This window comes from Cyrtonyx montezumae, unplaced genomic scaffold, assembly GCF_038088225.1.
Source record: "Cyrtonyx montezumae isolate F1298 unplaced genomic scaffold, pur_monq_1.0 scaffold_3, whole genome shotgun sequence".
NCBI classification, from domain to species: Eukaryota; Metazoa; Chordata; class Aves; order Galliformes; family Odontophoridae; genus Cyrtonyx; species Cyrtonyx montezumae.
In genome coordinates, this window is record NW_027072034.1 from 126,755,003 (window position 1) to 126,767,898 (window position 12,896).

At 44.2% G+C, this 12,896-nt stretch overlaps 1 protein-coding gene across 2 annotated transcripts; it reads right to left on the reverse strand.

The window, feature by feature from the left end:
- Positions 1 to 1,509: 1,509 nt before the first annotated feature.
- Positions 1,510 to 12,479, reverse strand: MDM2 (MDM2 proto-oncogene). 2 transcript variants are annotated; one of them, XM_065743320.1, is made up of 10 exons: positions 12,185 to 12,479; positions 10,777 to 10,851; positions 10,284 to 10,417; positions 9,512 to 9,561; positions 8,499 to 8,566; positions 8,264 to 8,357; positions 5,765 to 5,922; positions 5,395 to 5,547; positions 4,331 to 4,408; positions 1,510 to 3,062 (listed from the first exon to the last, which is right to left on the reverse strand). In XM_065743320.1, exons 1-10 carry the CDS (start codon positions 12,251 to 12,253, stop codon positions 2,493 to 2,495), a joined length of 1,449 nt encoding a protein of 482 aa, XP_065599392.1. In that variant the 5' UTR covers positions 12,254 to 12,479; the 3' UTR covers positions 1,510 to 2,492. The 2 variants fall into 2 exon arrangements, with proteins under 2 accessions (XP_065599392.1, XP_065599391.1); XM_065743319.1 differs by having other exon boundaries at positions 5,765 to 5,925.
- Positions 12,480 to 12,896: the final 417 nt, after the last annotated feature.

Here is a 12,896-nt window from a genome sequence, read left to right on the forward strand (position 1 = left end):
TACCACAGCACTGCCAACTGCCATCAGTAGCTGAGGATGGGCGCTGGCTATCTGCCACAGAGGCAGCACAGCACAGCGTGACCATGAACCCAAAGGCTGCAGCACTTCAGACCCAACACCGCTCCCGTTTGGGTGTGCCCCACACCACACACAGCCCCAGCAGCTGCTCCAGTAGGAAGTGAGACACACGCCAGCACTCCCTTATTTGTAAGGCACAAAGCAAAAGACAAGAACAAACAAACAACAAACCTCACTGGTTGTTCAATATTAAGCCAGAAAACATCACTCAAAACAAGAATTTACTCTGACCGAGTAGTATGACCAGGGACGCAGGCCCCAGAATGACCTACCTATCTCCATGGCACTGGATGGAGTGCAGGGTGTTTACAGGGCTGCTGTCCACAAGAATATGTGCAAAGGAAGACTTTAGAACATAAAGGGAAAAGTCACTTGTGCTGCACGCTCCCATTTTATCTTTTGCTAGTGCAGAAAGCTTCAACAGGAGGGAGCTGGAAAAGAACGCCCAGAGCAGGACAGCACAATCTGTCCCAGCAGGAACTGGGTTAACAACAGCCGCTCCCTACAACTGGGATTCCACAGCAACCACAGTGACTGCAGAGATGGTACCAAACTTAGAAAGACATTAAACACGCATCCATTGCCGTGTCTCTTCAGTTCACCCCCATTTCATCATTGCTTCTTCCAGCTACACAAGCCAGTTCTCTGCCAGCTGCACTCCACAGGCCAACAGGACCACCCAGCAGTCTGTGCAAGCTTCACTGTGCTTCACTTTATCAAATACAAGTGAAGAGAAACAAAGAGGAAGCAGTGTTAATGGAGCCACCAGTGCTGGCTGAGGAATTCCAACACCATCCAGAGGACTCCTCCATGTCAGGCTGAAGGATTACTAAAGGCCAGCATGAAAGCCTGCAACAGCTTCAGCAGCTCCCAACTGACGGCTGCCCCTTTACAAATTGCAAGGAACAAGAAACGTGCACATCAAGCAGTGGCTTCTTTGAAGAACCATGCAACTGAGTCCCCTGTTTGCTTAGTTAAAATGAACAGTGAAGCTTCAGAGTGCTTCTTTTAGCAGTAGCTCCCAACAGGCAGCTCAACTGTACCAAGTCCGTACTACACATTTTTTATTTTACACAATGAAGTACCTAGGAATATCAGCAGGTACTTCCCTGCATTACTGGTGCTTCCAGTCCTGCTTTCCAAGCATCTATACCAGAATAAATATTTCAGAGCTCTGATGTGGAGGCAGTTTTAACCACCCAGGGCTTTGTGCCAGCACACTTTTGTGCTGTTGCTGGTGCTGTGAAGGGAAGGCAGCTGCCCAAATGCATGACACAACAAAGTCTATTAGCAGACTTCTTAGTAAAGAAACTGATACATTACACAAAGTCTTTATGGAAGTACAGTGAGGACGTAAGAGCTGAAAGGACGGACGGATCCAATTGAGACAAAGTCTTACCTGGCCATAAACTCTGTGGTAGGTTTTGTGGTACAGAAGAGAATGGTACAAGTTAGAAAGCTGAACTTAACCATCTGGGTGAAACGCAATCACAGAGCTTCTCTCTGCAGGTAGAGGTGAACTTTTTATCTTACTATTTCTATGCAAGTGCAGAAAACTAAACACCTACGAACATCCCCTATTATTGCTGATTTGCCTTGCTTTGTAGCTAAGCTCTTCATTTATCTTTTCCGTTCACATCTTTCACACAGTTAAAATAATGAGGACAGCACAGACCACCACATCCACACAACCTGTTGGAAGTCTCTTTCTCAGGGTACTTAAGAGGAACTGTAACACTGTAACTGGGCAATGACTTCTCGCAGCTCATACAGCCCTGAAGTTTACAAAGTACATTATAAAAACTAAAGTCACAGAGCTCCCTCCTATTTCCAACACCCTGAATGTTACTTTCTACCACAACTTCCATGGTATCCTGACAAGCATCCAAGAAGATCTCCCTCTTGAAGGGATTTAATTTTTTGGGAGTGAGGGAAACAAGGCTCTATTCTGTTCTTTTATTGACGTACTCAGACAGTTCTAATTCTGCCTGGTGCTCTCACTAGGCAACAGAGAGAGGAATGTAGAGAATCTTCTTTCTTCTTAACAGACTTAAAATGAACTCTTCAAAATGTCCCTCCTCTGATCGCCACTGAACCGGGGCTTGCAGTATTTGTAGTCAGTACTATAATTCAAATATCACCAATTTATGTACAGTAAAATACCTGGAAAGTCAAACAGTGACCAACAGGAATTGGTTATTTCTATTGAGAGGGATTTAAAAACTTCAGTGTTAAGTTAACTAGCAAATATCAGGCTAAACTGAACAATTCCAGTGCATTTACTTCAGCAATGACTCTTCATACCAAACGTAAAGACACCCAAAATATTAACCTGCAATAAGCATATAAAAATAATTTCTTACTCTCTTATTTGCTCTACAGTTTATGAGTCCCTTTTGTTGCCTTCCATCCCCCTAGCCAAAATAAGTTAGCACAATCATTTGTATGGGCTGCCTGCACACCGGACAGGGTTTGTTCCTCTTCTTCAGTTTCCTTGCACATGTGAAACACGACATGAGATGTCCAGTTTTGCCGTGCACTATGCAGCCGTTCTTCGGCCTGCTCTGACATATGACACAGGGCTCTATGCTGCTAACAGGCAAACTGGACTCCACACTTTCCTCTTTGTCTTTCATTTCTCTCTTCTCGGGTTCCTTTAAGTCCTCCTGACTGCTGCAAAAGACGCTGCTAGACGTAGATGGCTGAGAGAAATCTTCACTTTCCTGGGACTCAGATATCTGCACGGCTTTATCTTCATTCTCCTCTGCAGCCGGTTCTTTATCTTCATTCATTTTCATCTTCTTACAGTCTGGAACATCAAAACCTTCTTCAGACTCCAGGCGGAAAGAATCTTCTAGCTTGCTCTTCACCAATTTGGCACTCTTCTCATCAGGAAGCCAGTCCTCGCGGAGGGCCCAACATCTGTGGCAATGCCGTGGAAGCGGAGGATTCATTTCGCTACATTCAGGGCACTTCCAGTAATCCTTCAGTAAATTAAAGGTTGAAACAGCTTAAGCTACTTGGAGTGCTCACAACAGGAGTATTCAGTGATCATTAAGAATTCATTACTGACAAAATAATAGTGATTTTGAGCTAACATTTTTATCTAAGAATTCCACTCAGCGTCCAGCTCCATTTTATGGCCGTGGATTAAGACGTCATTTTTATACGACTCTTTTTCTTCCTTCCTACAGTAGCCTTGTGAAATAGAAGCCTAATAGTAACGGCTTACTATTTCTTAGGTGATATTTAAGAAACGTCTTTCTGGCAAACGGCCGCTATTCCCATGAGTTTCAGCCATGAGCTCAACTGGAAGCCTGTGGACACGAAGGGACACCGACCCTGTGACGCAGAGCGGCCGGGAGAGGGCGCTCCGACACAGCCGAGCACCACGCGTGAGGGCACCGAGCAGCCGCCATTTAAGCGGGGCTGCATCGCTGCGTGTCAGAGCTCACTCCGTGCCACACCGAACTACGCCACCACACCTCAGGAAAGGCATGCTTCGCTTGTGCGGACAAACACCCTCCTCAGAATTAACGTGCACAGGTGGAAAATATGAAAATAAAGAACTGCTTATTTGAAATGACTTGAGTTCTGAATAGCAACAGCGACATCAACAGCATATGACACTAACTCTGCTCCCTAAGTACACAGTACAGGGATAGCAGCTCTAGCCCTGTGCTTTACACAGGCAGCAGGCCGTGAAGGGCCAAGCATTTCAGGTAGTTCTTGAAAACAGCATTAGTCAAGCTTCACCTATGATCAGCAACAAATGAAGATGCTTTTAAATTATAATGTTTTTTTTTCATGCCTGTATGCTTTGCTCTGAAATCCTGACCTTCCTCCCACACGGCAGCAACCTTCCCACAGAACCTAACAAAAGCCATCTAACAGTTGTACAGCACTGTTCTGCAAACAGGACTGCCTTCACATCTCTGCTATGGATTGGTTTGCTCAGGCTGGACAATAAAACTAGATATTATGCCTTAAAGGAACAGCTTTTTTATAATATATGCAGCTTAATGATTTTTCCCCCTTTCTTTGTTTTCTTTTTCCACTTTGTACAAGTCAGATCCAGGCTTGAAATAATTTCTCCCCATTAAGCCAATGAAACTGTAAGCCTGTAGTTTTTTTAATGTACTAGGAAACTCAAAGACATTTTTTAAAGCACCCACATCTCGGATTCATCTACATGCCTCAACCTACTGTTAGTTCACCCAACTGATGCTTTGCCAGTCAAGATTTTACTCACAGCTAAAGAAATCTCTGGATCTTCATTGAATGAATCAGAATCACTATCTTCATCCTGATAGATTGTCAGCTGATACACCTAAATTAAAAATATGGACATGTTGATGTAACTGACGCATGGTATTCAACTAAAAATCTGATTCTGATAGACTTCTTTAATTAAATGCAGCAACAAAAAAGCGTATATACTCTCTATTAAAAACTAACTCCACAAAATTCAAATCTTGTGAAAGATTCTTCCCCCATCCCCAAATTAGTCACACCTGGAACACATTTTTGAAGAAAAACAGTGTCTAGATAGAAGGAACTAATTCTAGAGAAGTGGTTCCACCCAAGACCGGCGGGGCTACATCTGGAGTACTGGATCTATTCTGGGCTCTCAGTACAACAGAGACATGGAGCTCAGGCAGCTCATCCTGGTGTAAAGGTGGCCCAGGGTGGGGATAGACTCATTAACGTGCAAAAATATCTGAGGGAGGAATGTAAAGATGACTAAACTCACTGTAAATCACTACATCCAGTCCCATTCCTCCCCTCCCAGGAATCACGTATGGCCCTGATTCCGCCTTTGGTACTTACCTGATCTTGCCACGAGTCAATTTAGCTCTTAAGTAACAGAACACTAATGAAAAAAAGCATTTTCCTGCTTCCCTCCTGACAGTCCAGATATCTAGATCTAGATGGCAATAGTGACAAGAGTGCTCTCTCTAAACCTCTTAATGAAAATTTCTAAAACTGCATTTAAGCATGCCTCTAGGAAACATGTATTCACTGAAGCAAATAACTTAGAAATGCTGCTTTACAAACTGTTATAAGGAATAGTTTTCATTCACTCTCACAAGTGTTGTCAAAAGCTCAGCAGGTGCTCCAAATGAACTCCTCTGTGATTAGTCATGTAACAGCAGTCTCAATCACACAGACAGCAATCAACCCCAGCTAGTGAGCTGGAATCAAATGTCTGGATGCCATCTGTCATGAAGCACACTTGAAGGATTGCTGCTGCTGCTTGCTGGAATCTCACTATTCATGTCATTTCCTTCCCTTGGCTTAAAAAAAAAAAAGTACCTCATCATCATCTGTGAGCTCCTGTCCGTCTTCATTATGGCTATAGTCTTCTGAATAAATAGATTCAACTTCAAACTCTACACTAAACTGGTCTGAAACAGAACCATGGTCAAACCAATCGGAGTTTTCACTTAGTGAGCTGGCATCAAGATCCTGAATGAAAAGAAAGAAAAAACGTTCAGCCTCACCGGTCCACATCTGTAACGACTGCTGTTAAGATGAGAAAACTCAAAACAACGTAGCAGCTATGGAAAAATGAGAGCAGCTCCTGGAGGTGGAACAGCACTTAGGAGACAAGTGGATTACGCTTCAAGACAGATAACTGCACCTGCGCTATCTGCAGATAGGATCACAAAGAACATATACTCACCGGAATGGAAACAGAATCCGTGGAATCGCTGCTATTGCTTCTCTCACGGCACAGCCCGCTGACCACGCACCAGGAGAGACTTTCATCAAAGGTCAAAGAGATGCTGTCCGACTTGTGACGTTTTCTTCTGTCACCGTGCACATCATCTGAAGAATTTTCTTCTGGGCACATTCAAGAATCTGTGTTACTCCAAAACATCTACGCAATGTGCAGCTTTGATTTTTATTTTTTAACAGCGGCTTCAAATACAATTCATTTAAGTAGAAATACAAGAAAACTAAAATTATCCAGAACTAAGTAAAGGCACCAGGAATAAACTTAGATGACACATGAAAAAGGTGAAATATTCCTGAAACCAGCAATTTGTGGGCTGGCTTTCCCTACCCGTGCCACCAGTACAGCTTTTAAATGGTGGTCTCCACATGCAAGAAATAAGATAACTGCAGGTTTGGAAGCATTTTTACCCCACTTCACATGTGACACTCATAATAAGCCTCTATTAACTTTAAGCAATACAGTCAGGATTTTAATTGTACTAATCCCCTGTACTGTTAGGGGACAAAGAGGCCTTCAGGGAGCTTACAAGCCCATCCCACAATGTGGAGGGAGAGGAGTAACTAGCTCCCAGATCAGATGTGTGAAGAGGACCTCGTGCTAAGTAAAATGTGGGTTCGAGTTTCAGACTCCTCAAGATATCTATCAGTTAAACTAAATGAAATTGTAATTATCTGGTTGTTTCTAATACATCATTCCGCGAATGCATTGGACAATACATGAACAAGAAAATCTACATGCTACATAAGAACAGAAGCATGAAAATACTTGAACTTGTACTTATTAAATACACTTAGACTGAAAGCCAAAAAGCAATGCTTTTTTTTTTTTTTTTTACATACATCATGTTTTGATACAACCACCTACAGCAGCGTAAGCAGTAGGGAGACAGCATTTATGGGGTAGGTAAGATGAAATTCAGCTCCACTGACTTTTAGCATGTTTGATAAGAAATCTTAAAAAGGAGTTACAAAGTCAGTATACATGTGCAGCGGAGTGAAAATTCCCCAAGAGGACTGACAACTTTGTCCAGCAGACCTCAGTAAGAACCTGCTGTCCCCTACAGGTACCCTCTGCTCACCCCCTCTGTTGCCCAACTTCAGCCTGGCCCTGTGAAACACACCAAAATCCACAAGTGTCCTTGAATCTTTCATCGTAAAAGAAAAGAGAACAAAACACTTGTACATACTTTGAGACTTCTCTTACATTCCCTTGGTGCTTCTTGGCTCAGCCCCTTTTCTTTTTCAGCCCTGAGAGCCCCACCAAATTTGGTGCCCCCAGGCCCAAGGGTTGCTCCTCTCCATCGTTGTCCTCATTTAGTTGCCATGGCTCCATGCTGTACTGATACTGTACCACCACAAGTTTTCTATACACTATGTAAGCGGCTCCAAAGGAGCCGCTACCATCACAGTTTAACAATAACAGTGGTTTAAAAGGAAGATTTCCTATAAATTAGAAAAAAAGTGTATATAAAAACACTATATTAAAAGAATTTTTAAGGTTGTAACAAACTAATAAACAGATGCAAAGGCAAGAGTTAATAATCAAACCTACAATAAGTAAGCACAACACAGGACCTTACGTGCTCTGGGTCATGCCTAGGTATTACAGGTGATGATGATTAACTGTGACTTTCCATCTCTTCATCAGGTTTTGTTGCAACATTAAAATTCTTTTAATTTAGTGCAAACCTCTTAGCAAAGCAGCACAGTTCCTGGACTGACTGATGATACAGAAGTCTATGCTGAACACACACAAAAAAACAAGAAACACTACACAAAAAACTGAGGAACTTTAAAATGTTCCCAAGCAAATGAAGGAAAAAAAAAAAGCCTATGCAATGACAGGAGGTTATCACTGCCCAAGTACAAGCATCAAGTCATGATGTAATAAAAGTAAGCTATGAAACATAGATGTGTAAGGATCTGAAAGAATGGGACAAGTTCAACTGTACAGAGCACTCCACTGAGCAGTTTAAAGCTACACAAGTTTCTGCTGGCCAGCTTGTTATTACAGAATGGTCAGGTTCCTAAATATATCCAATTGTATTACCAACTGAAATCCAACGAGAATTGCTTTTAGAGCAAAGAAAATGGAAGGTGTTGTGGCTCTCTACAGAGGGACCTGAAATGCATTTGACTGCACCAGTAGAAACAGAAGTGTTCTCATCACTGAGACAGCACAACTGATTAAGTCCAGCAGATGTGAGTAATTTGGAACGACCCACAAAAAAACCTGCTACCTCACTAACACTTCTAGTAATGTGAACTGAAGCAATGCAAAGAATTGGTTATTTCTTCCAGACCAAACACTCTGGTTCAGATAAGCAGAGAAACACAGAGCTAGCTAGCATCTCTGAAGGCCATTAAGGCAACAAGATGCACTTGTCTGTTTGCTCTAAGTGGTCACGACACTGAAAGCTCTGCATCACGAATGTGCACGTACCAGATTCACTGTGTGTTCTCCTCCTAGAGGACGTCGCTGGCTGGGAAGTCGCATTTGATGAAGTCTGCTTCTCTTCTAACTCTTGCCTGGATTCCTGTAACAGAAAACATGAATAAGCCCACATGTGAATATGGGGTAAGGGCTAGAATCACTCTAACTGCATCCAAACAATTGACAATATAGAAATGAAACAGGATTTACATCTCAGAACAAAAAAGATAGTATGAAAGATTACCTTTAGAACATCATCTTTTTCAAGATGAAATCTGGCATCATCCTCAGGTGGATCAGCAAGTGCAGCATCTGAAAACAAAGCAGTAAAGTAGCACTGAATTGTTTATTTGTTCCCTTCAATCAACAATGTACCTTAGCTGTGATTCTGTAGATGAAAGAATCGTATGTACAAAATATTTTTACATTTTGATTTAGTATATTTTACTAGCTATCATCTTACATGAACACTGAACTAAATGATATTAAATAGAAGAAAAATAAACCCTTGTTATTTATGCATCTTTACTACCAGGTAGACCATGAATTCATCAATTATCTTCAAAGAAAACAGATTAGCTAAATTTAAGTTTGCTACGATACTAAGGACTAATAATGACAGCCCTTAAAAAGACAACTCCAGCAGCGGAATGTGCGTCCTTAGGAAAACAAAAACAAAAATGAGTGTCACAGTATGGATGTAACTCCCACTCTCAACTTCTGCTACACTTCTGATGTTAGCCAGAAATTCCAGCTAACTTATTTCACACTGCAGAAAAGCTACCGATTTTTGAAGTATATTTTTGATTTCTTTCTTTAAACAGAGGACTCAGTCCTGACTCTGTGTCAGGACAGCATTACCTCCTGGTTCAGCTCTAAATGCACATCACTCAGTTTTGCGAATGAAAACTGAACGCTCACAGAACAGAAAGCATTTGCTCTGACTTCATTGTTGGCACGAAGTTTACTTCTGGAATTAAAGCCTTCAACAACACAAAGTTTTAGCCATAATAAATGCCAACAACTTTTCAATCGAGTCCTGTCTGCATTTCTTCTGGTTCAAATCCCACAGAATTACCCAAATGCAGATAACTCGCCTTCATCTGCGATCACTGCAGACACTAGTGCACAAGGCCCGACAGCTAATTATGGAGAGGCAGATGCTATCTGATCACTACATGAAAGATACATGAACATGAGTTATATTTTCTCGTCTACTACTTCCCAAAAGCAGAAGGCTCTTCCAAACCAGCTTACCTTGTTGATTGACTGCTATCAGATTTCTGGAAATCATGGAATATATTCTCCTTAGATGGGGATAAAGAAAGATGTTGCACGTTAGCTACTTTAGAGTTCATATATACATTCCACACTTTGATGGAAAGATGTTGCATTTTTTCGACTGCTACAATTGGAGATTGCCCAGAAAAGCAAGGCAACTCCTATGACAAATGGATAAAACAGTTACTCTGAAGTGCTGAAGCATTTTCAGCATTGTCTCCCTCAAAGGAAAAGGCAGAGATTTTACCCACGTCAATGGAGTTAAAAGAGCATGAGCTTCTAAACGCACTCAGTCAGAGAACAGAAAAATCACAATCCTTTTGACAAAGAGCCCCAAACAAATCAGCATTTATTTCTAAATTACTGGCTAGGAGAACACACTGTGATGACATACTCCTGTTCTCTGGTGCTTATTTCTTAAACCTATGTTGCTTCTTACAAAAATGAAGGAGTCTGGTCTTAAATGTTTCTGTAATCCTTTTGTAGCTGTAACGTTACAGAAGAGAATTCCTTTCACTTTGGGATGGTCTGCCTGAAGCTGCCACAACTCCTGCAAACGTGTGGAACCTTTGAGATTTCTTGGTTATGGACACAAAGGTTAATTTGGAAAAAAAGACTTCATCAGGTGACAAGTAATTATGAAGGAGAGCTTACCAATTTTCAAGCTAGAAAGAACTAACACAAGGCCACACAAATCACGCTCTCCATTATTTCACAACCAGATTCTCAGAAAGAAATTCCATTTTACCTGTGTTCTTTTACTGAAAAGCTTGTTACTCCAAATAAATCCCCAAGAAGATCATCTGCACAGTGCACAATATGTTGTTCTTTTTCATCATATAATTGCTTAGACATAATATATTGTCCAAGATAGAATATTACCTGTAAAATAAACCACAGACGTTATTACATACAGAGGTTTTGCTCTTTGAAGTTCAAATATGAGAAAACACGCCATTAAATTGTGACTTGCTCCTCTCACACTGACTGCTTGAAACTCCCTCAGGGCTGCTACTTTCACCTATCGTTCCCTAAGAACTCTGCCACTCCACAGACAAGCAGAAGCCTATGGAGATGCTGAGAAACTTGCTAAACATCATCTACCAAGTGAGCAGGAAAACTCAAGCCAACACCTTGTTTCACCACCATTTGTGAACCTCGTTGCCTCCCCATCACCCAAACCAGAAAAAAAATCTTCCTGCATTTACTGTAATCTACTGTTATTAATTAAAAGTTCTCACCTCCTTCATAGTAAAAGTGTCTTTTTCTGCGCCAGCTGACTTCAACAGCTTCAGCAACAGTGGCTTCGGTTTAACCTGTGTGGGGATGAAGCCAGAACAACAGCCTGCAGCAATCACTCACTGAAAAGCTCTACGTGTATATGCAGATTGGTTTCCTTCTTCTACATTTACCTGGCATAAAAGACATGCTGCTATACAATAACCTATCCAGATACAAGTTTTTTGCTTTGCCAAGTTAAACTTAAGACCGTTATGACTGTCAGGTCCAGAGTGCAAGAGACAAAGCAAAGATCGAGTTCCTGTGACATTGCATGAGGCAGCGGTTTCACCCTTGGCAGCCAGCTCTGGCTTGGGACAGGCAGACCTTGTCCTTCTCAACACATTTCAGTCACTCCTACGCCCACAGCAATGCCTTCCCACGTGCTGGGCCAGCACTTCCCTCCACAGCCGATCTGTGAAAAATTCTTGGGGCAGAGGCAAAAAAACAAAAAAAAAATCCCAAGTGACTCTTCCCCACCCCCACTTTCCCCCGGGCCCTGAACCCATTTACTGCACTGTCCTGCAACCAGCACAAAGCAAGGAATGCAAACAAGCCGCAGGGTTGTTACAACTGCGAGCAAGTTGCGTACGTGACAACTGCTGGGGGGTTCTCAGTGCAGTAACAACACCGCCACCTCAACAACAGCATAATGCTGTTGTAACAGCATAATGAGGAGGCTTAGTTACCCTAAAATATTCTCCGAATAAAATAAGAGTCAAGGAATAAATCTTTAAAGAAAGAAGCGTCCCTACATTCCATTTCAAATATTTGCTACAACTGACAGTAGTGCGTTAGCAAGAGCTCAGCTGCAGGAATTACATACGGAAAAGTATGTGAACAACACTGCATGCCTACTTGCTCCCGTTCTAAAAGCTTTTTGACTCTTTGGAGCACGCAGGACACCTCAGGGTGGAAGCGCATGCTCATTTATGGGGCAGAGATTAAAAGCATGGGAATGCCAACACCACTGGATCCACATCAGGAGCCGTGGGCGGAGACCATCCTCCCCGCAGCCCCTCCCTCCCCCACCACGTGCGGTGTACAGCATCACATTACGATTTCCAATAACAAGAAATACCAAACGCTTCATACAGCCTGCTGTTCTATTATTCGGCTATCCTATAATTCTCGGTCCACGCGTTCAGCTTTAGCCTCCTAGGAAAGCAGCGCAGAGGAGCATACCCCCATGGGTGGGGGGACACGCCGCTCCCCGCCCGGAGCGCAGAGCCAAGCAGGCGCCGCCTAGGGGCTCTCGTAAACGCTTCCTTACGAAGCCCAGCGTAACCGAAAGCGAAGACGGATTTTAAACCCTCAGAACGATGGCTTCCCACGCCCCGCACACCCCCTGCCCCCCCCGCGAGCACTGACCAGGGAGTCCTGCTCCGAGGCGCTGACAGGAGAGCCGTCCGTCAGGGAGGACATGTCGGTATTGCACATCTGCCTGCAGTTGAAGGGAGAACGGGCGTCCCGTCACGCAGCCCCCGGAACGCCGTCACCGCCCGCACAGCGCGGAGCCCCGGGGCCGGCTCGGAACGGCCGGGCCATGAGGGCCGGGCTGCCCTTATATAGCGCAGCCAGGAGGCAAGTCGGGGCTTGGCTGCGGCGCGACATGTCCGAGCATGACCCGGCGCGGCGCTGCCGAGTCACCGCGGGGCGGGCTGAGGAAGGGCCGCCCCGGTCCCGCACCCGCACCCCCACCCTCCGCCGGCCGCGCCTCTCCGCGAGCGCCCGCCACGCCGCGCTCCGGCCTTCCCTACCCTCACGCCCTCCCCCTTTCCCCCGGCTCGCACCGCCAGTCGCGCTCGCTTCGCCGCCCGGCCCTGAGGAGCGCGGGCCTTACGAGGCCGCAGCGAGCTCCGCGCCCCGCGCCGCCATGTTGGCCCCGCCCTCTAGCGCCCCCTAACGGCTGCGGGGCAAGGGGCGCGACGCGCGCAGCCCTCAGGCGGAGCTCCGCTTCGGGGTGCTGAGGGATGGGGCGCCGCTTTTTTAGTGACATTTAGGAAACTAGCGGGAAATACTGCTTCCCAAGAGAAATGATGTCCGCTCTCACTCTGTAATGTTGAACATCTGCCAAGTGAAG